At 54.7% G+C, this 27,525-nt stretch overlaps 2 protein-coding genes across 2 annotated transcripts in view; both read right to left on the bottom strand.

Moving 5' to 3' along the window:
• Nucleotides 1–16,714, bottom strand: part of MGAT5B (alpha-1,6-mannosylglycoprotein 6-beta-N-acetylglucosaminyltransferase B) — a 67,835-nt gene extending 51,121 nt beyond the window's left edge. Inside the window, exons 1-3 of the mRNA XM_069543892.1 lie at nucleotides 16,404–16,714; nucleotides 12,499–12,611; nucleotides 3,149–3,296 (exon numbers count right to left, since the gene is read on the bottom strand). Coding sequence (XP_069399993.1) covers nucleotides 3,149–3,296; nucleotides 12,499–12,611; nucleotides 16,404–16,471 — 329 coding nt within the window. The 5' untranslated portion in view covers nucleotides 16,472–16,714. The remainder of the gene's footprint in view (nucleotides 1–3,148; nucleotides 3,297–12,498; nucleotides 12,612–16,403) is intronic.
• On the bottom strand, nucleotides 16,475–18,425 carry LOC138415497 (collagen alpha-2(I) chain-like). The gene is made up of 3 exons (XM_069544112.1): nucleotides 18,421–18,425; nucleotides 16,602–17,344; nucleotides 16,475–16,560 (listed from the first exon to the last, which is right to left on the bottom strand). The coding sequence occupies exons 1-3, from the start codon at nucleotides 18,423–18,425 to the stop codon at nucleotides 16,475–16,477; spliced, it is 834 nt and encodes a 277-aa protein (XP_069400213.1).
• Between the last annotated feature and the right edge of the window lie 9,100 nt (nucleotides 18,426–27,525).

A 27,525-nucleotide genomic window follows, 5' to 3' on the forward strand; every position in this document is an offset into this window, starting at 1 on the left:
CATGGACAGAGGAGCCTGGCAGGCTACAGTCCATGGGGTCGCAAAGAGTCGGAAATGACTTAGTGACTAAACCATCACCACCTGTCTCTGCCCCAGCCCCTCTCTTCCCCTCTCACACCCTCCTCATCCAGAGACACCCCTCAGCTCTAAGACGCAATGCCACCTGCCATCACTGACAAAGCTCTAGGCCACCTGCCCACTGCCCTCTCCCAGCCCCCACCACTCTGCCAGGTGGACATTCACACTGGTTTCTTTCCTTCAAGACATCAAGCTTGGGACTTCCCTGATGGTCCAGTGACTAAGACTCCACACTCCCAATGCAGGGGCCTGGGGTTCAACCCCTGGTCAGGGAACTGGATCCCATATGCTGCAACTAAAGGTCCCGAATGCGGCAACTAAGACCTGGAGTGGCCAGATAAATATTTTTTAAAAGATACTAAACCTGCTCCTTCCCCAGGGCCTTTGTACTTGCTGTTCTCTCTACCTCAAATTCTCCACCCCCAGCTCCTCACGTAGCTGGCTCTTCCCGCTCATTCAGAATTGAGCTCACATATCACCCATTCCCATGGGCCTTAACAGACCACCCTGTGTGAATAGCCTCTTTCCCAGTCATCTGCTTTCTCATGCTTAGAGCTTGGCTTAGGATCTCTACATCATCTCATTTCGTTCTTTTTCTCAGTTACTGTCTGTCTTCCCCGCAGGAATGGGGACAAGGCTCATTGCTGTGTCCCCAGGACCGGGAGCAGTGCCTGGCACTTCAATGGTGCCAAGACGTATTTCAGGAGCAGAGAGATCTCTAGTTTCTTCTGTCAGAAGCTCAGTCTCTGGAGAGCCACAGCACGTAACCAGGGACCCCAACTTCCCAAGGGGGAAGAGCTCCCACCAGGAGCTGGGCATTCTGGCGAGCTCCTCATACCCACCACTGCGTTTAATCCCAGGCTCCAGAACTGTACTTTTATTTATTTATTAACTAATTTTTATTAGAGCATAGTTGCTTTACAGTGTTGTGTCAGTTTCTGCTGTACAACAAGGTCAATCAGTTATACCTTCTCTTCTTTGGATTTCCTTCCCTTTTAGATCACTTAGGACATTGACTAGAGCTCCCAGCCCTTTACAGTAGGTTCTCATTAGTTTTCTATTTTATACACAGTATCAATAGTGTATATATGTCGATCCCAGTCTCCCAATTCATCCCCCTCCCTACCCACCAGCCCCCACCCCCGGTGCCCCTCTCTGTTCTCTACATCCAGTAACGTAATTTTAGTGCCTACATTTCCCAAAACAAAAAAATCAGAGCACAGTTCTCACGAAGGATTTGTGTCTCCTGAACCGCGAATTATTACTAATTGATTTGAAAAATCTTGCAAAGGGATAAACACAGACCCCCAAGAAAATGCATATTTAATGAACGGCCACCAAGAGCTCGGTATTTAGAGAGGTGGGCTTCCGGTGGGGCCAGCGGACCTGAGCCCCGAGCCAGGCCCAGCTCCTCAGCAGTTGTGCCACTGTGAGCAAGCTCCTAAACACCGCTGTGCCTCCGTTTCCTGCTCTACAGGATTAAAGCCCCCATAAGGCACTGTGGGATTGACGAGCTCTCGGCAGCAACACGATATGGTGAGCTGTGAGTAAACGTCACGCATTAAGAGGACTGGGCTGTGCTTAGTCACTCAGTCGTGTCCAACTCTTTGCAACTCCATGGACTGTCGCCCGCCAGGCCCCTCTGTCCATGGGGCTTGTTGCCATGCCCTCCTTCAGGGGGTCTTCCCAACCCAGGGATCAAACCCAAGTTTCCCACATTGCAGGCGGATTCTTTACCATCTGAGTCACCAGGGAAACCTTCATGAGGACAGGGATGATGATACTGGCCGGCCTGACTGGTCACCCAGAACATGCAGTCACAGAAGTCTGCTGAAGTAGGGACCCAGGGCCAGCTGCCCAGCCCAGGCAGCCTATGGGGCCGAGGATCCCCCACCAGACCGAAGGAGTGGGCTGTGCTTCAGGCTCCCCAGGCTGGGATCCCTCAAGGACCAGCACTCACCTTTGATCTTACCCAATCCCAAACTTCAGAAATGGCTTCGGCTTTTACATACCACACATTGGCTGAGGTATAGCTTCTCCCACAAATTGTCCAAAAGTGTGGATTTCAAACACATTTTTCAGCAGCAGAACACTTTTAGCAAATCACATTGGCTGAGGTATAGCTTCTCCCAAATTGTGTAAAAGTGTGGGTTTCAAACTAATTTTTTAGCAGTTAGAACACATTGGGGCTTCCCTGGTGGCTTAGATGCTGAAGAATCTGCCTGCAATGCAGGAGACCTGGGTTCAACCCCTGGGTTGGGAAGGTCCGGTGGAGATGGGAACGGCAACCCACTCCAGTATTCTTGCCTGGAGAATCCCATGGACAGAGGAGCCTGGTGGGCTACAGTCCAGGGGGTCACAAGGGTTGGACGCGACTTAGTGACTTATACTTTCACTTTCAGAACACAATGGGCAGCTCCAGCTCATCAAGAGCCCAGTATCTATTAATAAAAGGTCAAGTGCAGCTTGTCCCCTGGGATGGGTGGGGTCGCAGCCTCGTCTCCTCCACATCCGAGTCTGGGGGCCAGGACTCCCAGCTGGGCCAGCCCTGGCTTCATGCCCCCTCATTCTCAGGGGATCAGGAGAACCTCACACCTCAGACCACCACCTGGGTTCCCAGGGACAGGCAGAAGCACATGGGGCTGCCGCACAAACCCTAAGGGAACTCTGCATATTGTGGCCTCAGCGGGGGAATATTTAGAATGCATAAACCAGGCAATTCTTCTTGCAAAGATGGCTCAGGTCCATGGGAGGAAGACAGATGACCACTGAGGCCACTGCATCCCACGTCAGTCACACATGCTGGTCAACACGGACAGAGCTCAAAATTGTCACAGATAATGTACAACAGGAAGCCATTTAGGGAAGATTTGCAAAAACCACACACTTTGCATTTACTCTGTGTGCGTGTGTGTGTGTGTGTGTGTGTGTGTGTGTGTGTGTGTGTGTAAAATGCATTCTGAGGCGGTATCCCCGGCCCCATCCCTGGTATAGTGGATACCACTCCTCCCCGATTCCAGGTGCCCCTCCCTCACTCCAGGAGCCCCTCCAACTCCTGGGTCCCCCTCACCTGTCCAGGGCAAAACGCCCCTCACCGGCGGCCCGATGTAGCTCACTGCTGTTCTCCAGCCTGGCCAGCGTGTCCATGCGCTTCACCATCAGCTCCAGCAGGTCACTCATCTTGCGGAGGACACCACGGGACTCCAGCCCACCCATCACTGCAGGCAGAGGGGGTGCACAGTCAGGCATGGCCCAGGCAGCCCCGAGGCCACCTGAGACCACATGGTGTCTGGTCGGGGGTGGCTCAGACCCCAGCCCCACTTCCTTCTTTTCAGAAAGAGGAGGGATGTATGGCAAAAACCATCACAATATTGTAATTATCCTCCAATTAAAATAAATAAATAATTTTAAAAAAAAAGAAAGAGAAGGAGCCAGGAGAGTGAGCCTGCCCCACCCCCACCCCTGCAGGATAGGGATCCAGAGAGCCCTGGGCCCACCCTGCTCCCTACCAGCTGTGTGACACTGGGGTAATCTTTTAACCTCTCTGAGCCTCGGTTTTCATCTTCTGCAAAATCGAACTTTAGAGATACTCTCAGGCCTGTGAGATGACAGGGAAGGCCCAGTAGTGGGACAGGAACCCCAAAGACCCTCAACAACAATTTCCAAACAGAACTCGAGGAACAGGGTTTCTAAAAGTACGGTCAGCCACCCAGCCACAGCTGAACCTCCTGGCCAGGTGAAGTCTAGACTCCTGGGCCCTCGTGTAGATTTGCTGATTCAGATCTCTAGGGGCTAGGGCCCCAGACTCTGATTCTGCTTACTCCTCATGTGATTCAGATGCACAGGAGAGGCTGTGAGCCTGTGTTCAAAGAGGTGGGGGCCCTGGCCACCTCCTTTCCCCATCCACTCCCCCAGACCCTACTCTAGAAAGCCAGTATGAACGTGTCCTCTCAAGCCAGCCCTTGGGTTCCCAGAGATCAACTCCAGGGTTGAGGGGCCAGGAAACCTCGTGAAGAATAAAATTAAATGAAAATGAAGTGCTTCAACCAAGATCTCGTTAACCAGCCTGAGACTTTCCACAATTTCCCATCTAATCATTCCTGATCATTAGCACCACACCTGTCAGCATGGGACAGCAGCCCTCACCTTCCATTTTAATTAAATTCTGTGAAGGTTTTAAATGGCCCCTCCAAACCATCCATCGGTACTCAGTTCCAGGCATGACAGCCCCCACCGAGGCTGCCTGCAAACCTTAGCGGCCAGGCTCTGAATCTCTGTTACCAACTGACCTGGGTCCATAGAGACCCAGATGCTCCCGGGGATTCCCTAGGCTGTTGGTGGAGGGCAGGTTGTCAGGGGGTACCTTGGGTGGGGATCCCCAGAATCAGACCCCCCAGATAAAGGTTTGAGGGCAGGGCATTATGGAGAAGTGAGCCAGGGAAGGGGAGACAGACCAGAGAGGGCATGTCATCACCCTGGGGAAACCAGGGGGTGCAGAAGCAGCCTCACAGTTCTCTCCCTGCAGGGGCAAGGGGGCCAAGCATGTATACACCACCTCCGGCCAGTCACTGCTTGAGGGCTGCTCCCCGGGACAGCCATGATCTGGTACTTTCCATGGGGTGGTAGTGTCGGCTCCAGAATGTGACGGGATTCTCTGAGGGCTGAGCACCATTAGCATCCGCTTCTCAAGAAAGCCAGGGTCAGGGCCCGGTGGACTCAGAGGGGCTGGAGTGGACACCTGGGCTCTCACCTGCCTCTGACAGCAACCTGTGGCTATGCAGCCAAGGGCATCATCGTAATATTCTCAGCCTCAATGTCCCCAGTTCAAGGCAATAAACGTTAGGTTTCATCTGCAACCCAAGTTCAAGGTGCCAGGATGCAGGCAAGAGGGATCACAGCCAGCCACAGGGAACCAGAGGCAGAGACAAGAAGTCGAGTGGGGAGGGGGTCAGGAAGGGGCCAGTCTCCTCTGCTCCATGCTTGGGACTGAGCCAAAGGGGGACCTAGAGAGGCTAGCTGTCACCCAGGCTACTTGTGACATTTCCACTGTGCCTCTCCCTGTATCCCCTGGTGCCAGGCCCATTCCAGTGGCTTCGGCCACCTTCTCATACCAAGTCACCTTCTGGCTGGGTGCCCCTGCTTGCTGAGCCAGCATGAGCCTAGAAGGGAGGCCTTTGGGGGCTGGGGCCTGCAGGTTACTCAGAGAGCCTCAGTCCCTGGCTCCAAATAAAGAGCGAGCATGAATGATGGGGGAAGGACTGGGGAGCAGAGGAGAGACGTGAAGAGGGGTTGGGTGCTGGAAAAACAGCATCAGGCAGAAGGAAGAAGACAGTCTCCTCTCCTCCCCACCTAAGTAGCTGAAAGAGCTGACGGTCTCCCCACCTTCCCTCTCAGAAAACTGGGTGGATTTTTCCACTGGGATCAGGAAATTTCACTGTAATGTTTGATGAAGCACAGTGAGGTCTCTCCCACCACTCAGCCCCTCCCCGCTTACTCATGGCCTCAATCAGTTAGTCCCTTAGCGAGCAAGATATAAATAGCTCCTTCTCTCTTTCAACTCCACAGAGTTGGGGACATTTGACTCTTTGAAAGTACTCTCATCCAGAGACCTCCCACCCAAGCCTGTCATCCAAATGCAATACCTCACTTTCAACCAGTGCTTGGAGCACAGAGTAAAATAAGAGGGGAGTTTCTATCATTTCAGCTAGTCACCCATCAGATGACTGAACCTGGAGCTGCTTTGCACAGGCCCATGGGAACCACCCATATTCAGGGTTACCCGACGGACGTCCTGGACTTGCGCAGTGCACGACCTGGCTGGCCTTCCTGGGCTGCCCTGACCGCTCACAGCAGGGGCTGAGTGGCCCCTTCCCCAAAGGAGTCAGCTGAAAACTGGAAAGTGAGACCACGGCTGGGAACACTCTCAAGCCAGAGCCTGTTATCTGAGGCCGTGCACTCCGGCCCGACTGGACCACAGAGCTTGGGCGGCAGCTGGAACCTGCAGACACAGCACTCCAGCAATACTGAGCCACGTCACAGCTCCTGGGGCCGTGTGGCGTTCCCTGCAAAGCCTCGGGCCTGCCACCTGCCCTGTCACACTGCTGCCCTCTCTCCAGGCTCATCCCAAGTGTCCTTTTCCCCTCGGAGCTCACTGTCTGCACCCCTCCCAAGAGCTCACTGACAATGCCTACCCCGCCCCCATCCCATCACAAAAGCTGCGAAACAGCTGATGGAGCCAATAACTGCAAGAGTCGAAAGAGCCAGACGGAGCTGGACCAAGCCTGGAGGGCAGCACCAGGTCCCAGGAGAGGCCTTGACTCCAGACCTGCTTGTCCCCCCAGATGGTGGGGGGAGGGGACAGGTCACTTGCCTTCTCTGGGCCTCAGTGTCCCCTCTAGTAAAATGAGAGGGTCTGAGTCTAGAGGCTAAGACTCCTATTCCATCTCTTCCCCTAGCTGCCTCCAGAGAAATGGAGGTAATGGGAAAGAAAAGACGGTTCCTATAAAAGCCTGCAGAATCTCCTTAGGGAGAGAGCTCTGCTTCGTTTTGCTAAATCCCTGGGTGGGCCAGAGCATCATCTTGATGCCCAGAGCAATGAGACAGAGAGAAAGAGAAATGACTCTGCATATTGAACTAGGAAGACTGGAGTTTCCCGGGCCAGCCTGGGAGACCAGGAGAGAGGACAAGGCCTGGGGACGTGGGCAGAAGGCAGGACAATGGCTCAGAGGGGCTGGACAGGACGGGGATGCTCCATTGCCAAAGGGATGACCCATGGAGAAGGGTTTCAGGGGGCTGTAAAAGGCAGGGGCCCAAGAGAGAATTGTCATCTGCTCACTGTGCTGAGCAGTGGTCTGAGCGCCACCCACAAATCCCCCCAACCCGTGTGTGAGAGTTTAGGGGTAAGGGGTGTCCTTCCCAACAGGTCAATGCAGGAGATACCCAGGAGGATAATTCAGTAGAAGCAGATCAGAGCAAGAGGTGTCCAGGGAGACAGACATAAGCCCCCTAGAGTCCTTGGAGATACCTGAGGGTTCTGGATTGCCCTTCATATGAAGGACGGAGACATCCTTCTTTAAAATTGTCAACAGAGGGACCTCCTTGGTGATCCAGTGGTTAGGACTCTGTGCTTCCACTGCAGGGGACACGGGTTTGATTCCTGGTCGGGCAACTAAGATTCAGCATGCCACGCGGCATGGCCACAAAAACAAAAAAAAAATGTCAACAGAGGGACTCCAGAAGACCAGAGGGCTTTTAAACTGGCTCTAAGGAGAGAGTCCCCTCTCGGATGAGTCTGAAGGTCACCTCCATCAGACTGGATGAAGACCACAAGATACCCTCCCAGCACCTGGGGCTCAAGCATCTACTCTGAGCATCTAGAGATGATGCAGGACCCCAGAAGCTCCCCACCCATCGCTTCCAAGGAGCTCCAGGGCACTGAGCACGTCTTCTGCCCTGCAGGAGGCAGGGGCAGGTCCCAGGAGGGAAACAGGCCAAGCAAACAGTCAGTCAGGCAGGCAGGCCCTGCCATGCGACATGCTCCCTGGATGCCGCCGGCCGGGACTGCAGGCAGAGCAGGCTCCCGACACGCCTTGCCCCAGGTCACCTCCCTCCTCTCAGCATCCGTCAAATTGAAATGTATTTAATGTGAGGTCCCTGGCGACACATCTCAGAAGTCACACATGTCCCCTCCATATTTCCACATGAATAAGGAAGGCCGCGATGCTGAGAGATGCAAAGGGGCCTCACATTTACTGACGAGGGTGCTTCATCACCCACCGAGGCCCCATCCCTCCCCGATGTGTGCTCTATCTTTCTCCTTCCTGTCCGCCCTTGTCCCCTTTCTCCTCCCCACCCCCACCCTTTGCCACTGGTTCCTGAAAACTGAAGGAGCCCCCACCTCGCTAGATGGAAGAGACCTCCCAGGCACTCGACATGGGAGCCGTGACTTGGTGCTTGTGCAGCTGGAGAAGGGCACACATTTATCTCTCTGCACACAGCCACCGAGGAAACCAGCTGGGGCCACGGGAGCTCCAGGCAGCGTGAGGGACAAGGGCAGGCCCTGGCACACCCACCCATCGCCAGCCTCTGAGAAGAGAAGCTCCGTTAGCACCGAGATCCTGGGCCAGAGACAGCTACAGAGCAAGGCACTATGCCTCTGATATTGAAGTGAAGTCGCTCAGTCGTGTCCAACTCTGCGACCCCATGGACTATAGCCTACCAGGCTCCATCCATGAGATTTTCCAGGCAAGAATACTGGAGTGAGTTGCCATTTCCTTCTCCAGAGGATCTTCCCGACCCAGGGATCGAACCCGGGTCTCCTGCATTGCAGGCAGGCAGACACTTTACCGTCTGAGACACCAGGGAAGCCTCTGATATTCCCCAGGTTCAAATCCTGGCTGGGGCCAGTCCACTGGGAGATCTCTGGGCACACACAAGCAGCTGAATCAAGCACTTCCAGCCCGCAGCCCTGTCCCCGGAGATGGCCTCTGACCTCTACTTCCAGATGAGATGGCGAGCCAGGAACAGCCACATGGACCCCGAGGGAATCTGCGGAGACCTTGGGCGAGAGGCCTCAGACACAAGTTCAAGTCCCCTGTCATGAGAAGGGAAGCAAGTTCCTCTTAAGACAAAAGGAGGCGACAAAGAGGAACTGGGGTGTGAAGTGAGGACTGGAGAAGTGAAAGCCGCTCAGTCGTGTCTGACTCTTTGCGACCCCATGGACTATACAGTCTATGGAATTCTCCAGGCCAGAATACTGGAGTGGGTAGCCCTTCCCTTCTCCAGGGGATCTTCCCAACCCAGGGATCAAATCCAGGTCTCCTGCACTGCAGGCAGATTCTTTACCAGCTGAGCCACCAGGGACGCCCTGAGGACTAGAGAGGGAGCATTAGGAAAAAAAAAAAAAAAACCCTCCCACCAAGCGGGGCCCAACCACAGCAAGAGGGAATTAGGTTAGCCCTCCTCCTGGGTCCAAGTCTCTTCTGCTCAGCCTCCTGCTTCCCTGCATGTGAGGATGAGTGTGCAGAATAGAGAATGAGATGTCCGTCACACTTCTCTCCCCAAACTACAGAACTTCATCACAAAATAGGAACTGGCCCCCAGGGGAACCCAGAGCCTCCCCAGGGAGAGGCAGTGGAAGGCTCCCTTGCCTTTAGGGAAAACCCTGCACCCTGCCCCTCCCCTAGTCATGTCCTTGTGGGGATGCACTCCCCTCACAGGCTTGACAGGCGAGAAGACAGGTCACTTCCCTATTTGTGCTCAGATGGTGTTATTTACCAGCGGAGGGCTTTTCTAAGTTATTTTTTCTATTTTTTTTCTAACCCCGAGTGGGCTTCCTTCTTCTAGTTCTGCCTTGGGCCTGCACAGATCCTCAGAATAAACACTATCTAACCCCCAGCCCCCACCATGACTTCACGCTCCAGACCCCTTCCAACCGTCCCCATTTCCAACCCATCCTTCCCCGGGCAGCTCCTGGATAGACTGGCTGGCACCTCTTAGGTTGTCTGTGGGGCCTCTCTAAGCCCAGGGTCTCCTTTGAGGCGACATCTTTTACAGAATCAGGATTCTAAACCCCCAACGCAAACTTGGGACTCTTCCGAGTCCCTGCTATGGGTCTCCCCAGGCAAATCAGCTCAAACCAAGGGCATGAAAGACACTGAGGGGACAATGGGACCTGGGATGTGAACCGGGTTGGGATCACCTCCCTGGGGTTCCCAGAGGCCCCCGTGCTGGTCCAGCTCCCCTCCCAGCCTTTCCTTCCACATTCCAGGCAGGAAGTTCCCAGCCCAGGGGGCCTGGGAGGTGTGAAAAGACTTGGATACACTTGGGTCTGAGAACTGGTGTCACAACACAGAGGAGACCTGCAGCTCCAGCCCCGGTGGACCCGACAGAAATGCCCATGTGTATCCACCACAGACACATGCTGGAACATTCATAGCAGCGCAATTCAGGAACACCCCAAGCTGGAAACAGCCCAGGGTCCGCCCCGGGGCAGAGTGGATAAATACATTGTGTCGTAGTCACACAATGGATGCTGCGCAGTGTCGGCAATCACTCGCCAGGAGAGGGGAGAATCTTACAAACGCAATATGGAGAGAAAAAAGGTGCAGGCAACTGAACACCTGCCAGAGGGTGCCATCCTCATAAAGTCTGAAGGCGATGCTCCTCTGTGTTATTAGATGTCAGGTCCCAGCGTCCGCGGGGAAGTGGAAAGTGGAAGGAAGCCTGAGGGTGCTTCTGGGGACGGATGATGCTCTGTCTCTGGATCTAGGTTGCTGAGTGCCTAGACAGGTTCAGTTTCTGAATACTATACTCTGATAGAAAAGGGCTTCCCTGTGGCTCAGATGGTAAAACAATCCGCCTGCAGTGTGGGAAATCTAGGTTCAATTCCTGGGTCTGGAAGATTCCCAGGAGGAGGGCATGGCAACCCACTCTGGTATCCTTGCCTGGAGACTCCCCATGGACAGAGGAGCCTGGCGGGCTACAGTCCATGGGCCGCAGAGAGTCAGACATGACTGAAGCGACTAAGCACACACACAGCACATACTCTGATGGAAAGTTTAAACATGTGCAACACACACACACACACACACACACACACGCGCGTGCACACACACACACATGCCTCTAGTCTAACTGAGGGACCCTGGGCAAGTCCTCTCCCCTTGGTAGCTCTGCTCTCCCCTTAGACACAAGATCTAGGTTGGAGCTGGGCCCCTTCTACCCATGCCAGGCAAAAGTGCATAGTACAGAACAGAGCAAGACCCCCCAAGCCCTGGTCCTCTGAGCGCTGCCAGGATGGGGCCACCCTCAGGGCAATGAGCACACCCATACGCCCCTCCTCCAGCCCGATTCCCACCTCCTGGATCCCTGACCTTTCAGAGGTCAGCTTGCCCAAGGCCCCGAGGCAGCCCACCCAAACAGACACACCCCCTTGCCTGGGGTGGCCCCCAGACAGCCTGAACATCGCTCCTTATACCCCACCCCCGACTCTCAACCTCCCCCCACCCGTCCCCAAGCTACCCATCATGGGCACCTGCACAACTGCCTCACCCCCACCTCAAATCTCAATCCTCAGGAGTCTCCCACGCAGAGCTTCCAGGTCCTAGCACCTCTTTGGTCCTCTTCCCTAAACATCCTCTCCTGCGTCTCAGACTCAGCACATCCCGTAAATGTTTGCAGAGCTCACACTCTCTGCCAGAAGCTGCTCAAGACCCTTCATCTATGTTATCTTCATGCCCCCTCATGCAATCATGGGGAAGTGGGCATTGTTAGCCCCGTTTACCAGAGGAGAAGACGGAGGCTCAAAGAGACCGAGGGACCTCCATGAATCAGAGAAGGGGCAGATTCATTTACATTCAGGTTTGAGTGACTAATAAATGTGAAATTCCTGCTGGGAGATTTTTGCAAGTTAAGAGAAGTGCATGTTAAACTGAAGGGATGAATCTAAACAGGAGACACCAGATGGCAGAGTAAGTGCCCCTTAGAGCACCCACCCCAGACAACAACCCCTCCTGCTGGAGGGTTTATCCGTCACTGGGAAGAGGGGAGTCAGAAAGATGAGGCCTGGGGATTCGAGAAGGTGGATGTCAAACAAAGACTTCCCGGGAAGTGGGGGGAAGGGGAGAGTCCACAGAGCAGCCCCCTGAACAGTTCCAGAAACTCCCCCTTGCCTCAGTTTCCCCAATATGTCCCTCCTTCCCACAGTTACCGGGAGAGCCCCCATGACACACCAAGCAGGACTTTCTGAACAGCTCTCCATTCTTCCTTGAGCAGGATGGAGAGGGGCAGGACCCACCTTCAGGAGGAGGTCTCCCAGACCATCACCCGGTCACACCCCGTGCCGCGTGAGCTCATCCAATCTGACCCCTGAAAACAGTCACGCCTCTCCTTCTCCGCAAGTGAGTTAAGTGACCTGGCCAACGGCACCCAGCTGGTAGGTGATGAACCAGGTACAAACCAAGCCCATCTGGTCCCCAGAGCCCACGCTCTGAACCTCCATTCCCCTGCCTCACAAGTATCACGTGGGCAGGGACAAAGAACCACAGAGCTTGGAGATAAGACACATGAGCCCACAGCCAGTCTCGCCTGTGCTGTGGCCACACCCTGGGCCAAAGGGGCAGACAGCATGTGTCTCAGAGAGACAGGGGTCATATCCAGAGACCCCAAACTGCCCCACTAGTGGAGCAACACAGGCCGCCCCTTGTGATGCTGGGGAGCTCCTGGCTCAAAGGCCCTTCCTGACCTGGGAACCTGGGCCAGAAGGAGGTTGATGAGTATAGCCAGGTCAAGAGCTAAAGCCCTGACCACTCACACATCCACCAAGGTGGCCAGACCCCCAAGAGAGAGCCCCAGAAAGACTCCTGCAGGGTGAGGCTCAAAGGACCCCAAACCCCTACACCCCTTTCCCCACCAAGATACCTTCTGTGCGGATGGTGAAGGGGGAGTCCCCCGGGCGCCGGGCCGAGAACTGGCCTCCCAGAGACGTCATCAGGAAGCAGAGCGAGAAGAAGCCGATGCCCAGGACAAAAAGCCTGCGGAGAGCAATAGGGAGGGTCAGCACACGCACTCTGATGCCATAAAGGCTTCCTACGAATGAATGAGTGAGGAAGGGATGGATAAACGGAAGAGTAAAAGATCAGGGGGCTGAGCTCCCGGGCCAGTAGGTCTCCCATCACACAGGATAAAGAGAGCTGGACTAAGAGAAGTGACCATGAGCCACACACAAAAAACCACGAAGGACACTGAGGCACACAAGATGTGAGGTCGGGCAGCTCCTAGCCTCCAGACAGAAGCTGGGCCCTTGACAGCAGAGGGCCTCACAGTGTGGTCCCCAGGCCAGCAGCATCAACATCAGCTTGGACTCATTAGAAATGCTCATTCTTGGGCCCCAGTCCCCGGCTTAGGGAATCACACACTCTGGGAGGGGGATAAACAGTATGTTTGAATAGGTTCTCCTGGTCAGCCAGATACACGTTCAAGTTTGAGGACCACTGGTATAGGTGAAGACAGCAGAACTCGATGCCAGTTAGAGGGCAAGTAATTGGTCCAGACAAAACCCACCTGGATCCCATCAATCACCTGGAACACGGTCAGCTCCTGTGCACACAGGCCTTGCTGCTACAACCAGTCATGAGCTCGCTTGAACACTGCCTTGTCATGTTCAGGGTGGGGGTAGCGGTGGAGGGGAGGCGCCCGTTACTACCAGATGGTAACGTCTAGAAGGGCAGGGTCATGTGGCCACCCTCTGTGTCCAGACTCTCCCTAGCCCACAGCTTCACCAGGCAGGCACATGGGAGCTTGCACCACGGACTGGTCAGAGTAAGTCAACCCCTGTGTAAAGAGTGTCACACAAGTGTGTGCTGTCACAGTGTTCCGGGGAGTTGATCAAAACACAACTGTTTATACTTCAGCACGTAGCACTTGATTACATGCCAAGTGGCACTAGGGAATCTCTGGGGGACACCAGTAGGGAACCCACCGTCACATCTCGCCCCAGGCTCCTGCGGCTCCTATACTACATTCTGGGCCAATCCAGCCTTAGGGCAGCAGAGGTGGAAGCTGTTCTGGGACCTTGACTCTATTTGAGGACTTGCCGAGCTGGCAGAGCTGAAAGGGGAGCAGCCTCCCTCTAGGTCAGGGTGAAGAACCCCACTTCTGGTGGAGCCAGCCTCACCATGGGGAGCCCCACAAGTCACGCCAGAGACCTCCATCCCCCCACCTCCACCCCCATCCTCAACCCCACATTTGTTTGTATCTCTGTGCAAGACTTGCTTTATGCATTTTAATCTTCATTATCTGAAACTGGCAGAGCAGTATTTAATTAAAATTTGGTCCATTAAAGAAAACACATAATTGTGGAAGAAAATAAAAGCACAACAAAATTCCCAACCCATATTTAAAGGAAGCCGTTAGAGATTAAATCGGAGAGGGGAGCAGAACAAACCCCAAAGCAGAGATGGAAAAGGGAGCTTCCCCCAGCTCCCTCACTTCCCAGAGACCCCTCACTGAATTCCACCAAGCCTGGGGGTGGGGCTCTGGCCCTTGGATCCCCAAGATGAAGCCAAGCTGGTCTCAGGCTAGCAGTCAGAGGGACCTTGTAGGGGGAGGGTGGTCAGACATCCAAGAAGATCCTAGAGAAAAGCAGTTTGTCCCCACAGCCTGAGGACAAAGATGGGTCTCTCCAAGTTTCTTGTTCCCCACTCCCCACTCCCCTTCCCCAGCTATGGGGTGCTCATATTTAGAACTGGACTGCCAGGGTCCAAAATCCTGCTATGAGAAGGTACCTAGGCCTTTAGCACAGAACCTCAAGCCCCAATACCTCAGCTGCATCTCTCTCTGCCAGACCCCAATCCTGGAGCCATTTACAGTAGATTCAAATTAAGATGATTTTGTCCACCCTCGTATCTATTCAAGCAACATTCCAGAAGAAACTAGGGAGTAAGGACCCTGCCAGAGACTCTGGGAAAACCAACAGGAGCAGTCTGCCCTGGAGGATGAACAAATAGAGGTGATATGGTTGGAAGCTGTAAACACAACACCACCACCCTCAACCATGTGAAATGGATTTGAAGACTTCACTGGTGGCTGTGGGTCTCTGGGCAGCCTAGGATTACCCTGAGGTGAAATTATATAACCCGAGGGGGAGGGAAGGGGAACCTAGGCAATCCCACCTCTGAATCCTGTTTCTAGGAAACAGCCAGAAAGAGCCACAGAGGCAGGACTCCAGAGGGAGGGAGCTTAAGCGAGCTGGTGCTGTCCATGGTGCTGTGGTCAGCCACCACCTTCAACCGTGCTGCGAAATGTCCAGCCAAGCTGGGGTCAGCGGCTGGGCTTCCCATGGCCTGGAGGGATAGGCCAACACTGGGTGGGAGAGACAGGGATGAGGACTGTCCGGTTGGCTAGGGATTTGAGGATTTCCCTGAAGGAACAAAGTCCTTTCCAGAGATGAGAGCTTCCCACCCTGCTTTGCAGGGGAACTTTAGGGGAGTGGGGGCTTTTGACATGCCCAATCACCTGCCCAAGGCTCTACCCTGGGGACCCCGGGTCTGTAGTCTTTTTGCATCCTCTGGACACTGGAGGTCCAGCTTGATCCTTGTTGCCCTAAAGGTTGTCTCCTCAACTCTGCACAATAGGCCAGGGGTGGGGGGCGGGAGCAAGGGGCAGAGGCAATGGGAGGTGGGAACCACAGTCTCCCCATCTGGAGCGGGGAGCATAGGAGGGGTCCCCCGTCTCCGCCTCAGGTCTAGGGTGGAGGGGCTCCAATCCAGCCCCTCCTGCACCCTAAACTTCAGGCATATCTGCCTGTACAGTTCCCACCCTCACAGGCTCCCTCCTGCACTCAAATCCCACTTGTGACCACATCTGGAGTCAGGCCACCCCCTTCTCTGCCCCGGGTCCCGCAGCTCTCTCCCTCGAGACCTCCGCCGTCCAGCCCCTGGATGAGATGACACCCTAATTCTGCTAGGCGCTCATCACTTAGCCCCCCAACCCTGGCTGCAGGCCCGGCTCCGACAGCACTTGGGAGGAGCGGTAGCTGCCCTGGAACCGCCAGGCTCTGGGGGTCCCTGGGGTGGGACCCGCAGAGCCCAGCCAGTCCCCCAGAGTCCATAGCCCTGCCTGGCCTGGACCCCCCAGGTCGGAGTAGGAGGTCGGTCTTGTCTTCCATCCTGCCTCCACGCTCTGGCCACCCCTCCTCCCCACAGTGCCGCCCCTGCCCCAATCTCTCCAAGGCCCGCGATCCGGGATCGAATTCCCAGTAGAAGGGGGTGGGGGGTCTTTGCCACAATCTCGGGGCCCTCCCATGGGGCAGAAGCCAGCACCCCGCCAAGAGAAAAGGAGTGCAAGCAGGAGGCGGGGTCAAAGAGGGTGGCTCGGGCGGAGGGGGTGGGCGGGCCGGCCGGGTGGGGATGCCGCCCGGCTCCGAGCGCTAACTTTGCCGCGGGGATGGGGCCGATCTCGAGGTGGGGAAGGACCGGAGAGGCAGGGAAGGGGCGCCCTGGCTGGGGCAACTTCCCCGGCCCAGGACCACAACATGGGTGATTTCTGCCCCCTTTCCCACCTTCGCACCCCGAGTCCTCTCCGAATCTAGACCAAACTCGGTCCACACGTCCCAGAATCACACACCCTCCCCACCCGAACCGGGACCCCAGCTCCATGCCTTTCCCAGCCCCGCTGGCCACCATCAAGGGTGGAAGCACAAACCGCCCCGCTCTGCTACTGGGACACCCTAGGGACAGGTACCCTCGCAGAGACTGACCTCGCCCACCTACCCCGCTCCCCCTTGGAGAAAAAGCCCTCCCCGCGCCAACGGGAAAGAACTTTACCGAAAGGGTCTCAGGGTGACCAGGCATCTTCTGACCATTATCTTCCCATCGGGGTTGACTGTGATCATTGTTCAAACTTGTCCGGGCGAGAAGCCGAGGGCGAGGCGGGCCGGACGGTCCCGAGCTCGGCTCTGGCCACGTCCTGGCAGCGAACCCTCTGCGGGCCGAAGCCGGGCCCGAGCGAGGCGAGGAGGGGGCGCGGGGGCCCGGCGGCTTCGCGGCCCGCGGGGTCGGCGGGGGCTCGGCGGGCAGGGGCCGGGGAGCGGCGCGGCTGCCGGAGGCCGGCGAGGGCGCCTGGCCGGGCCGTCTCTGCGTCTCCGCCCTCCCCCTTCACATTCTGGAGGCCGGGAGGCGGCGCGCCCCCAGACCGCCGGCCGCGCGTCTGCCTGCTCGGGCTCTCTCGCAGGGCGGGACGGCGCCGCGACGCGCAGACGGGCTCCCCGCCGCGGGCGCCCTCATGCCCGCCCGGGCCCGCGCCCTCGGTGCCGGCTAGTGGCGGCCCCGGCCCCGCGCCCCGGCCCCCCGCGCCTCCGCGCCGCGCCGCTTCCCGGCCGCGTACCGCGCCGCGCCCATGGCCCCCGGCGAGGGCGCCGCGCGCCCGCGCTGCCGCCCGCTCTCTCCGCTGCCCGCGCTCGGGTGTCGGGTGTCCAGCCCCGCGCTGCGTTACGCCCGGAGGCGCCGCATTGTTTCCTCGGAGGAGGCGGCCGAGTAGCGGCTGGGGCGGCCCGGGAGCGGCCGCCACGCTTCCTCGGCGCGCCGGCGCCACCTCGTGGCCGCGGCCCAGCGGCGCGCTCTCCAGGCCCGAGGCGGGGCGCCGGGGTGGGAAGGCGGGCTGGCGGGCGTCCCCGAGCCCCCTTTCAGCCCTGCAACTTCCCCAGGCCCCGCTTTCGGAAGCATGCCGGGTGCCACCAGCTCTGAGGGCCGAGGGCTGCTTCGGGCTCCTGCAGAGCACAGAGGAGGTCAGCGCTAGGAGGAGGTTGCCCCCTTATGCCCGGTGCCAGGGCCCTCCCTCGGGTCGCTGCTCCTGCCTCTGCGGCCACAGGGCTTCTGCATCGGCCCCTTCACACCCACAATTTCGCTTTGCAACCTTCACCCATCCTTTGGCCCTCTCTGGACAGACTGCAGCAGCTCTCCTTTGCTTCCTTTGTTTGAACACGGCCTGTGACACTGAGGCTTTTCCTCTGAGCCCAGAAACAGGGGCAGGTGGGTTGGGTTCTAGTCTCAGACCTTCCGTTAACCAGCGGGTGATACCTGAAAGTCAAGGGGACTCCTCGGTTTCCCTCACCCTGCCCCACCCCACCCCATGGCTCAGCGGTAAAGAATCTACCAGCAATGCAGGAGCCGCAGGAGACACGGGTTGGATCCCTGGGTCAGGAAGATTCCCCTGGAGGAGGAAATGGCAACCCACTCCAGTATTTTTGCCTGGAGAATCCCATGGTCAGAGGAGCCTAGCCAGGCTGCAATCCATAGGGTCGCAAAGAGTCTGACACGACTGAAGGGACTTGGCAGGCACACGTGAGGTTCACTAAGGCTCCTTCCAACTCCAGAAAGCATGCATGTCCTCCCTTCACCCCCACCCACCTTGCTTCCACTTCTTGACCCTGGAGAGGTGTTTGCCTTTGCAGAGAGAGGTCAGTGGCCCCTGTGAGCACCCCGAGCAAGAACCAAGCCTGGATCTGAGGATGCTGCTCAGGCAGGAAGGGCCCTTGCCAGACCAGCTTGGCCAGCCATAGCCAGGGAAGGCCCAGGCTGGGAAGAGCCCAAGGCCTCAGGCCATGCGAAGAAGGACATGGATGACCCCGAGGGCCTTTCCAGAAGAGGAAACCTCTATATTGGTCCATCCAGTCCTTGTCTGGTCCAACCAGGCCCCAGCCTCCCCGCTTCCACCCCCACCCCTTTGCTGCTCACCTAGCCCACCCCCCAGCCCCGATCAGGGCCATTTCTCACCAGCTGTGACTCACAGTCTGCCCTTCCTGCTCCTTCCTCATCAAAATTCACCTGTCCAGTGTTCCATTACCTCATCGCCTTGCTCGCCACTAATGTGAAAGTCGATGATGAATTGGTGTTGGCGGATTAATGTGTTAACTCCAGCTAGGTGACAAATTTGCATTGAACAAGGACATGCTGTCCGGGCCTTGGTGCGGAAGAGTGACAAATGGTGGCAGGAAATTTGGGCATCACGGCAGGCTGGCCAAGGAGATCTCTGAGGGCAGGGATCTAAATCATTTTGTTCCTGGACCCTTACGTCTGCTGTATGCTCAGGCAATAACCAAAACCTTGAATGTCAGGGCAGAAGCCACAGCCACACTCAGGCGTGAAATGGCCTGCAGATTGTGCACAAGCTCCAGGGGTCACACTGGCACTTGGTTGGCATTTTAGGCCACAGGGGAGAGGAGAAGATGGGGGTCTCCCCAAAGGCACAGTCATGGCTTCTCTCAACCAGAAGCCAGATTTCTGAAGGTGACAGAGGGTACCCTCCCACCCTGGGTCTTGCCCTCTTGGACATGACTTCGAGATGGGCTGGGAGAAAGCACCCGCTGCCTTTACAGGCTCAAGCCAGGCAGGGAGGCTTGGGGCAGACAGTGAAGGACACTGAGCCAGACCACCCGGCTGCCTCTTCCTTTCGGAGCCTGTGTGCCCTTTGTCAGCCTCTGCAGCATAGCTCAGTGTACGTGGCTCAGCTTGCTGTCCACCGTGCTGCAGACCTTTGGAGAAAACTTGTGAGTCCTCACTCAGGGGTCACCCGGCACCTTGGAGCCATCCCAACCGGTTGGCTATGACTTTTCTTGTTATTGTCCACCTGAAGCTGCCACCGCTGGTACCTCGTCCTGTTCCCTGGGCATTCACCTCTACATGCTGGCAGGCATATCACTGAGAATACATGCAGCGCTGCCTGAGGCTCTCTTCCTGGCTGTGGGAATATGCCTGAACATGGGCCAAGTGGAAGTGTCAGGGAATTCCTGCCGCAGAAGCAGCCTTCAAGGAATAGATGCCCACCTCCCCCCTCTCAGGTAAGATCCACGTTGGTTCCCTGAGTTCCAGATGCCCGCAGTGGTAACCCACTCTCTCATGCATCCCCTGGTGGCTTCCTTCCTCCCCTGCCTCATCCCCCACTCCTTGCTCCTGGGGTCACTTCCTAAATAAATGTGTGACTCCTTCTCTGGCAGTCCAGTGGTTAAGACACCAGGCTCCCACTGCAGGGAGCACAGGTTCCCTGATCAGGGAACTATGATCCCACAAGCCACGTGGTGTGACCAAAAAGTTTAAAAAAAAAAAAAAAAGAAAGAAAAAGAAGAAGAATCTACTTCTGGGGAACCCAAGCCAAGACCCTGTCCTGTAGGCCAGTGGGTTTCAACCCTGACCCACAGCAGAAGCATCTGCAGGAACATAACAAAACAGAGAGTCATTATTTTGACTCAGTTCCTAAGGTGAAAAAAGCACTTCCCAAGTGGTTCAGTGGTAAAGAATGCTCCTGACAATGCAGGAGACGCGAGAGACTCGAGTTCAGTCCCTGGGTCAGGAAGATCCACTGGAGGAGGAAATGGCAACCCACCCCAGCATTGTTGCCTGGAAAATTCATGGACAGAGGAGCCTGGCGGGCTATAGTCCATGCGGTTGCAAAGAGCCGGACAGGACTGAGCACATGAGTGTGAAGCTGAGCCCTGGACACATCTGTTTTTAATGCCGAAGGTTATGCCCACAGGGCTGGCCAGGTGGAGAACCATCGGAGAAGTACTCATGTTCTGGAAAAATACCCACCACCTTCAGAGAAAGAAGCAGAGGGCCCCTAAACAAACAAGAGGAGGAGAGGGGACGCTCCAGCTGGGGGCACATCTACGGACTCAGGAGGCCAGGTCACATCAGACTCCCAAGCCCTCTCCTTTCTACAGTTTTTCTCTTTTGAGACTATAAACAGAATCACAAGTGAGCCCGGTGTAGGGGGTTGGGTGTAGATCCTGTATTGGCCTGAGAGCTCTGAACGTGGCACCTCCTGGCTTCTCCCAGACTGCCTTCCCCACAACCTGATGGTTTGTTTAGAAGGGTCAGGAGAAGCCCAGAGCCAGCAGGAGGCCCTGGCCAGGCAGTGGCGGAGCAGAGGGCCTCTGTCCAAAAGAGGGAGCAGGACTCCAGGTAAGGGATTTGGGGAATATGGGTGATGTACCGCTGTTAAAGAGGGTTGAACTCAAAGTACCTAGATGGTGGGCCATGCACTGTGGTGCTGGAGAAGACTCTTGAGAGTCCCTTGGACAGCAAGGAGATCCAACCAGTCCATCCTAAAGGAAATCAACCCTGGATATTCATTGGAAAGACTGACGCTGAAGCTGAAGCTCCAATACTTTGGCCACCTGATGCGAAAAGTCAACTCTTTGGAAAAGACCCTGATGCTGGGAAAGACAGAAGGCAAAAGGAGAAGGAGGCATAGCATCACCATCTCAATAGACACGAGTTTGAGCAAACTCTAGGAGATAGTGAGGGACAGGGAAGCCTGGTGTGCAGCAGTCCATGGGGTCACAAAAAGTCAGATACGACTTAGCGACTGAACAGCAATGAGGGCCGTGCAAAGAAGGGAAGGAAGCTGCATAGTCTCCTAGGGATGCTATAACAGGCTACCACAGACTGAGGGGCTTCAGAGCATGTATATTTATTCTCAGGAATCCCCTGTGGTCCACTGGTTTAGGACTTGGCACTTCCATTGCAGGAGGCCCAAGTTCAATTCCTGGTCAGGGAACTAAGATCCTGAATGGTGTTCAGTGTGGCCAAAGAAAGAAAGAAATGTATTCTTTTACAGTTCTGGAAGCCAGAAGTCCTAAATCAGGTGTTGGTAGAGTCAGTTCCTTCTAGAAGCCCTGAGAGAGACTGTCACGTGCCCCTCTGCTGGCTTCTGGCAGGACCCAGGAGTCCTTGGCATCCTTGGCCTATAACTGCATCTCTCCAGTCTCTGCCTTTGTCTGTCTCCTTGAAAGAAAATCTCTGACAAACCTAGACAGCGCATTAAAGAGCAGAGACATCACTTTGCTGGCAAAGGTCCATCTAGTCAAAGCTACGGTTTTCCCAGTAGTCATATACGGATATAAGTTGGACCTTAAAGAAGACTGAGAGCTGAAGAATTGATGCTTTTGAACTGTGAAGCTGGGGAAGACTCTTGAGAGTCCCTTGGCTAGCAAGCAGATCAAACCAGTCAGTTCTAAAGGAGATCAGTCCTGAATATTCATGGGAAGGACTGATGCCGAAGCTGAAGCTCCAATATTTGGCCACCTGAGGCAAAGAGCTGACTCATTGGAAAAGACTCTGATGCTGGGAAAGATTGAAGGGGATGACAAAGGATGAGATGGTTGGATGGCATCACTGACTCAGTGGACGTGAGTTTGAGCAAACTCTGGGAGATGGTGATGGACAGGGAAGCCTGGTGTGCTGGAGTCCGTGGGGTCGCAACGAGTTGGACAATAGCAACTGCCTGGCCTTGTCTCTGTGTCTCTGTCCTCTCCTCTTATCAGAAGGTCCCCAGTCATTGGATTCAGGTTCACAATAATCCCAAATGATCCCATCTTAACTAATTACATCTGAAAAGAATTTATTTCCAAATAAGGCTATTTTCTCAGGTTCCAGATGAACATGAATACGGGCTGGGTGTGGGGGTACTGTTCAGCCTACTTCAGGGACCTAGTAGAAAGGGGCTGGAGTGATTGGAGACCACCAGAAAAACAGATGTCCCTAAAGGGGATGTGCCACCATTGCTTTGTGTGACTGTGGGCCCAGATATTTCAAGGGTGTCAGAAACCTGGGCTTCTTTGGTGTAGTCACATCATTTACAAATGTAGATCAATATTTTAGGTTTTGGTTTTGTTTTGTTTTTTTGGCCACACTAAGAGGTACGCAGGATCTTAGTTCCCCAACCAGGGGTCAAACCCCAGCCTCTGTCTTGGAAGTGCTAAGTCAACCATTGGACCACCAGAGATGTTCCTCAATATTTTAGGTGAAAATGAAAGTGAAAGTCGCTCAGTCATGTCCAACTCTTTGCAAGCCCAAATGACTATTCAGTCTGTGGAATTCTCCAGGCCAGAATACTGGAGTGGGTAGCCTTGCCCTTCTCCAGGGGATTGTCCCATCCAAGGGATCAAACCCAGGTCTCCCGCATTGCAGGCAGATTGTTTACTAGCTGAGCCACAAGGGAAGCCCAACATTTTTAGAACATTGTGCAAAAATGATAGGATCCATTGGAGGTCTGGTGTCAGCATCCCCCTGCAGATGTCACCCGAGGGCAGAGCAGGGGGCCTGCCAGCCCTGCCCACCCCTCAAGTCCAGCTTCCCTGAGGTCAGGCCCCCTTAGCCCCAGCAAAGACACAGTTCTGCCCAAGGAAGGACAAAAGTCTTAGTGGCTCTAGGGGCTCCCTGGGGCTTCCCTGGCCCATCATGGACCCCCCTGGAACCTCCAGGGTCATCACAGCTTTGACCACATACCCACCTGCTCAAGGCTTCCAGGTGGCTTCTGGGAGCTCACAGGGGCCTGGGGCGGAAAGAGGAGAGAAAGAAACTCAAGGTTTGTAGTGTCTGAAATCCCCATTTAGTGTGCTCCAACTGGCGCTGCAGATAGCACATTAAGAGGCAATAGGCCATTGTCCTTTGCCGGGGAGCAGAGCATTAATAATGTCATAACACGTTTACCGACACTCTGCACAAATCATCAGCTGCCTCGCCGGGTGGGAACAAGCAGCCGCGAGCCGGCTAGGGCGGCCGAGGCGCGGGGAGAACTGTTGCTCCAATGCATATTTCATGCTTTCTGTTTCACAACATTTAGGCTAATCCTCCGATTGAAAAGCAGCGTCTGGGGTTTATTTTTATTTATGCCGGAAGGCCATTCTGCCGCACAGCTTGTGGGAGCCGGGAGCATAGCTATTTTATTTTCTTATTCCGCAGGGAAGTTCACGGCTATGTCTATGTCTGTGCATGCGTGTGCATGTGTGTGTGTGTGTGTGCATGGACAGGCAAGGAAGCCTGGGATGGACTAAACAGGGGACCCTCCCAAGTGGACCCCATCCCAGCACTGGAGACAAAGGGGAGCTCATCATTTAACTTGATTGCGAGATTCCATTTATTGAGCACCTACTATGTGCCTAGAAATGATTCAGGGATTCTAAATCTTGTTACCATGGCTGAAAGTGAAATTGAAAATGTTAGTCATTCATTTCCAACACCTTGCAACCCCATGGACTCTAGCCCACCAGGCTCCTCTGTCCATGGGATTCTCCAGGCAAGAATACTGAAGTGGGCTGCCATTTCCTTCTCCTGACCCAGGGATCGAACCCAGGGCTCCTGCATTGCAGACAGATTCTTTACCACCTGAGTCACCAGGGAAGCCTGTTACCATGGCTACATGGCTATTTTATTTAAATCTTCTTTAGTAGGGCAATTTTTTAAAAAATGGCCCCTTTAAAAAAAATTTAAGAGAGATTTCTTCGGCAATTCAGTGGTTAAGACTCTGAGATTTCACTGCAGGGGGCACAAGTTCAATCCCTGATCAGAGAACTAAGATCCTGCATGCCACGGGACATAGCCAAAAAAAAAAAAAAGACCCCTTTTCTTTCTGGATGGGTTCCCCAGATGTATCACAGGTCACTGTAGGAATATGGGAGCAGTTATCCGGGGTGAATAGAATCATGGTCTCTGAGGATGACCATGTCCAGATCCCAGGAACCTGTGAATGTGTTATGCTACATGGCAAAAAGAGATCAAGGTTGCAAGTGGAATTAAGGTTGTAAATCAGGGGTCCTTAAAATAAAGAGATCATCCTAGATTATCTGGTAGGCCTAATGTCATCACAAGGGTCCTTAAATATGTTAGAAGGAGGCAGCATGAAAAAGACTCGACCAGACACTGCTGACTTTGAAGATGGAGAAAGAGGCCACAAGCCATAGAATGCAGGTGGTCTCCGGAAGCTGAAAAGGGCAAAGAAATGGATTCTCCCCAGAGCCTCCGGAAAGAAGACAGCCCTGTGGTCACCTGGACTTTAGCCCCATGAGATGCATTTTGGACGCTCAGTCTCCAGAAGAGCAAAATGATACATCTGTGTAGCTTTCAGTCACTACATGTGTGGCTATTTGTTATAACCACATACTGTCTAAAAAGGGCCCCCACTGCCAGATGCTGCAAAGCTTGACGCTCACCACGCATAAGCTCATGTCTCCACTTCACTGATGGGGAAACCGAAGTTCAGAGACATAAAGTATCTTGCTGGAGGGTTCACTGCAGATTCAGCTTCCAAATTCAAGCCTGGCAGACCACAGAGCCCAGGTCACTCCTTGCTTTCAAAACCCTGGTCTAGGGGTCCTGGGAGCCTAACTTGACCAGGCATCCTTCAGAGAATGTAGCCCCCAGGAATAAAGCTCCCCACCTCCGAGAGCTGCTTGTTGACACAGAAAACCACCCAGCTGCCTCAGTTTTCCCCTTCTGCTCCCCAAACACCCCTGGATCATCTCAAAAGAACGGCTGCCCAAAGGCTCCCCTCTCTGGTTTCTGCTCAGGCAAGGCTGATGCAGGATTTCATATCTCAGAGGATTTCAAGTTCTGTCTCAGACCAGCTTGGAATCTGTCCCCGTTTAACAAGATCTCCTAGCATCCAACCCCATGAGAGATCATCCCCTTGAGAGTCAATGACCTCTCAACACCTGGGAATGCGATGAGAGGTACACACCCCCTCTGTGCCTCCCTCCCTACTTCACCAGTCCTCTCCGCTTCTGCCTCCACGCCACAGCTTGCGGTGGGAGAGCCGTGACCCTTTCTAGATCCCTGAGAGGTTTGAGGGGGCAGATGCGGGAGGGTAACGATGCACTCCTCCCAACCAGCAGAAGGATTTTTTATCTCTTTGTTTCACCAATGTGCCCCAAATGTCCTGGACAGTATCTAATACAAGTTACATCCGGTAGAGAAGGGTTTTTTATTTTGGCCAAGTGGAGCAAGTGGGATCTTAGTTCGCTGACCAGAGATCTAACCAAAGTCCCCTGTGTTGGAAACGCGGAGTCATAACCACTCACTGGGCTACCAGGAAAGTCCCTACATCCAGCAGAGAAATTTTGAATGAGTGAATATGTACAGGGACAGGGCAGTTTCTAAGCCCACCCTGACATGCGGTCAGCTGGAGCCATCTCTCATTTTGCCTTCTGCACCTCACTTTTCCTTTACAGGCCCCCTTCCCTTCATGAAACAGTCACTCCCGTGCCATCCAAAGAGTTCCTGCCCCAAATCTAGCTAGCTTCCACTGCCACCAAATCTGGTTTCCCTGCGCAAGCCCCCACTCACTCTGAGTATCTCTCTCAGGGTCAGCCTCCCTGTGCTGCGTGCATACTCAGTGGCACGCGTACTTGTGTCCGACCCTCTGAGACGGCATGGACTCTAGCCCACCAGGCTCCTCTGTCCATGGGATTTTCCTGGCAAGAATACTGGAGTGGGTAGCCATGCCCTCCTCCAGGGGATCTTCCCTACCCAGGGATCGAACCCTCCACCCCTGCGTTTCCTGCACTGTAAGCAAATTCTTCACCAGAGCAGCCCTCTCCTTGTGCTCTTCCTGGCTTTTGAGGGGTGTTATGCACACTTCTATGCAGAGTGCATCACAAGAAATGCTGGGCTGGAAGAAGCACAACCTGGAATCAAGATTGCCAGGAGAAATATCAATAACCTCAGATATGCAGATGACACCACCCTTATGGCAGAAAGTGAAAAGGAACTAAAAAGCCTCTTGATGAAAGTGAAAGAAGAGAGTGGAAAAGTTGGCTTAAAGCTCAACATTCAGAAAACGAAGATCATGGCATCTGGTCCCATCACTTCATGGGAAATAGATGGGGAAACAGTGGAAACAGTGTCAGACTTTATTTTGGGGGGCTCCAAAATCACTGCAGATGGTGATTGCAGCCATGAAATTAAAAGACGCTTACTCCTTGGAAGGAAAGTTATGACCAACCTAGACAGCATATTAAAAAGCAGAGAGATTGCTTTGCCAACAAAGGTCCATCTAGTCAAGGCTATGGTTTTTCCAGTGGTCATGTATGGATGTGAGAGTTGGACTGTGAAGAAAGCTGAGTGCCAAAGAACTGATGCTTTTGAACTGTGGTGTTGGAGAAGACTCTTGAGAGTCCCCTGGACTGCAAGGAGATCCAACCAGTCCATCCTAAAGGAGACCAGTCCCGAGTGTTCATTGGAAGGATTGATGCTGAGGCTGAAACTCCAGTATGGCCACCTCATGTGAAGAGTTGACTCACTGGAAAAGACCCTGATTCTGGGAGGGACTGGGGACAGGAGGAGAAGGGGATGACAGAGGAAGAGATGGCTGGATGGCATCACCGACTCGATGGACGTGAGTCTGAGTGAACCCTGGGAGTTGGTGATGGACAGGGAGGCCTGGCGTGCTGCGATTCATGGAGTCGCAAAGAGTCGGACACGACTGAGCGACTGGACTGACCTGAGCTGAGACGCGTAGCAGGGGCCTGGCCCGGCTCCGGCCTGCAAGGGGACAGGCAGCTCCGGGAAGCAGTGAGTCTGCTCACCTGAGCACCTGAAGGGCGGCAGTGTGTGCAGGATGGGGGCGGTGGTCTTCTCAGCCCCAGATTGCAGCTGCCTCGTTCTGGGAATTCCTTGGCGGTCCTATCCAGTTGTGAGGACTTGGCACTTTCACTGCCATAGTCCAGGTTCAGTCCCTGGTCATGGAACTAAGATCCCGCGAGTTGCCGCCTCGTTCACAGTGTGAGCCTGGAGTCAGAGGGGCCTGTGGTCCAAGTCTGTATCCACAGCCCAACTGTGATCCTGGGCAAGATACTCTCAGCTTCAGTTTCCTCATCTCTACAGTAAGAATTGCACCTATTGGGCTTCCCTGGTGGTTCAGTGGTAAAGAATCTGCCTGCCAATGCAGGAGACATGGGTTTGATCCCTGGTCCGGGAGGGTCCCACAAGCCAAGGAGCGGTTGCCTGTGCACCCCAACTATTGAGCCCGTGCTCTAGAGCTGCACCTACTGAAGCCTGCCCTCTGGAGTCTGTTCTCTGCAACAAGAGAAGCCTGCACATCACAACGAATAGCAGCCCCCACCCTGCAACTAGAGAAAAAGCCCTCCCAGCAATGAAGACCCAGCACAGCCCA

This window comes from Ovis canadensis, chromosome 11, assembly GCF_042477335.2.
Source record: "Ovis canadensis isolate MfBH-ARS-UI-01 breed Bighorn chromosome 11, ARS-UI_OviCan_v2, whole genome shotgun sequence".
Lineage (NCBI taxonomy): Eukaryota > Metazoa > Chordata > Mammalia > Artiodactyla > Bovidae > Ovis > Ovis canadensis.

What these genes read in the sequence shown, in the direction of transcription:
- LOC138415497 (XM_069544112.1), bottom strand. An exon ending in CGAAGCCGCCGGGCCCCCGC is followed by an intron (nt 16,561 to 16,601) that starts GCCCCCTCCTCG and finishes TTCGGCCCGCAG; the next exon opens with AGGGTTCGCTGCCAGGACGT.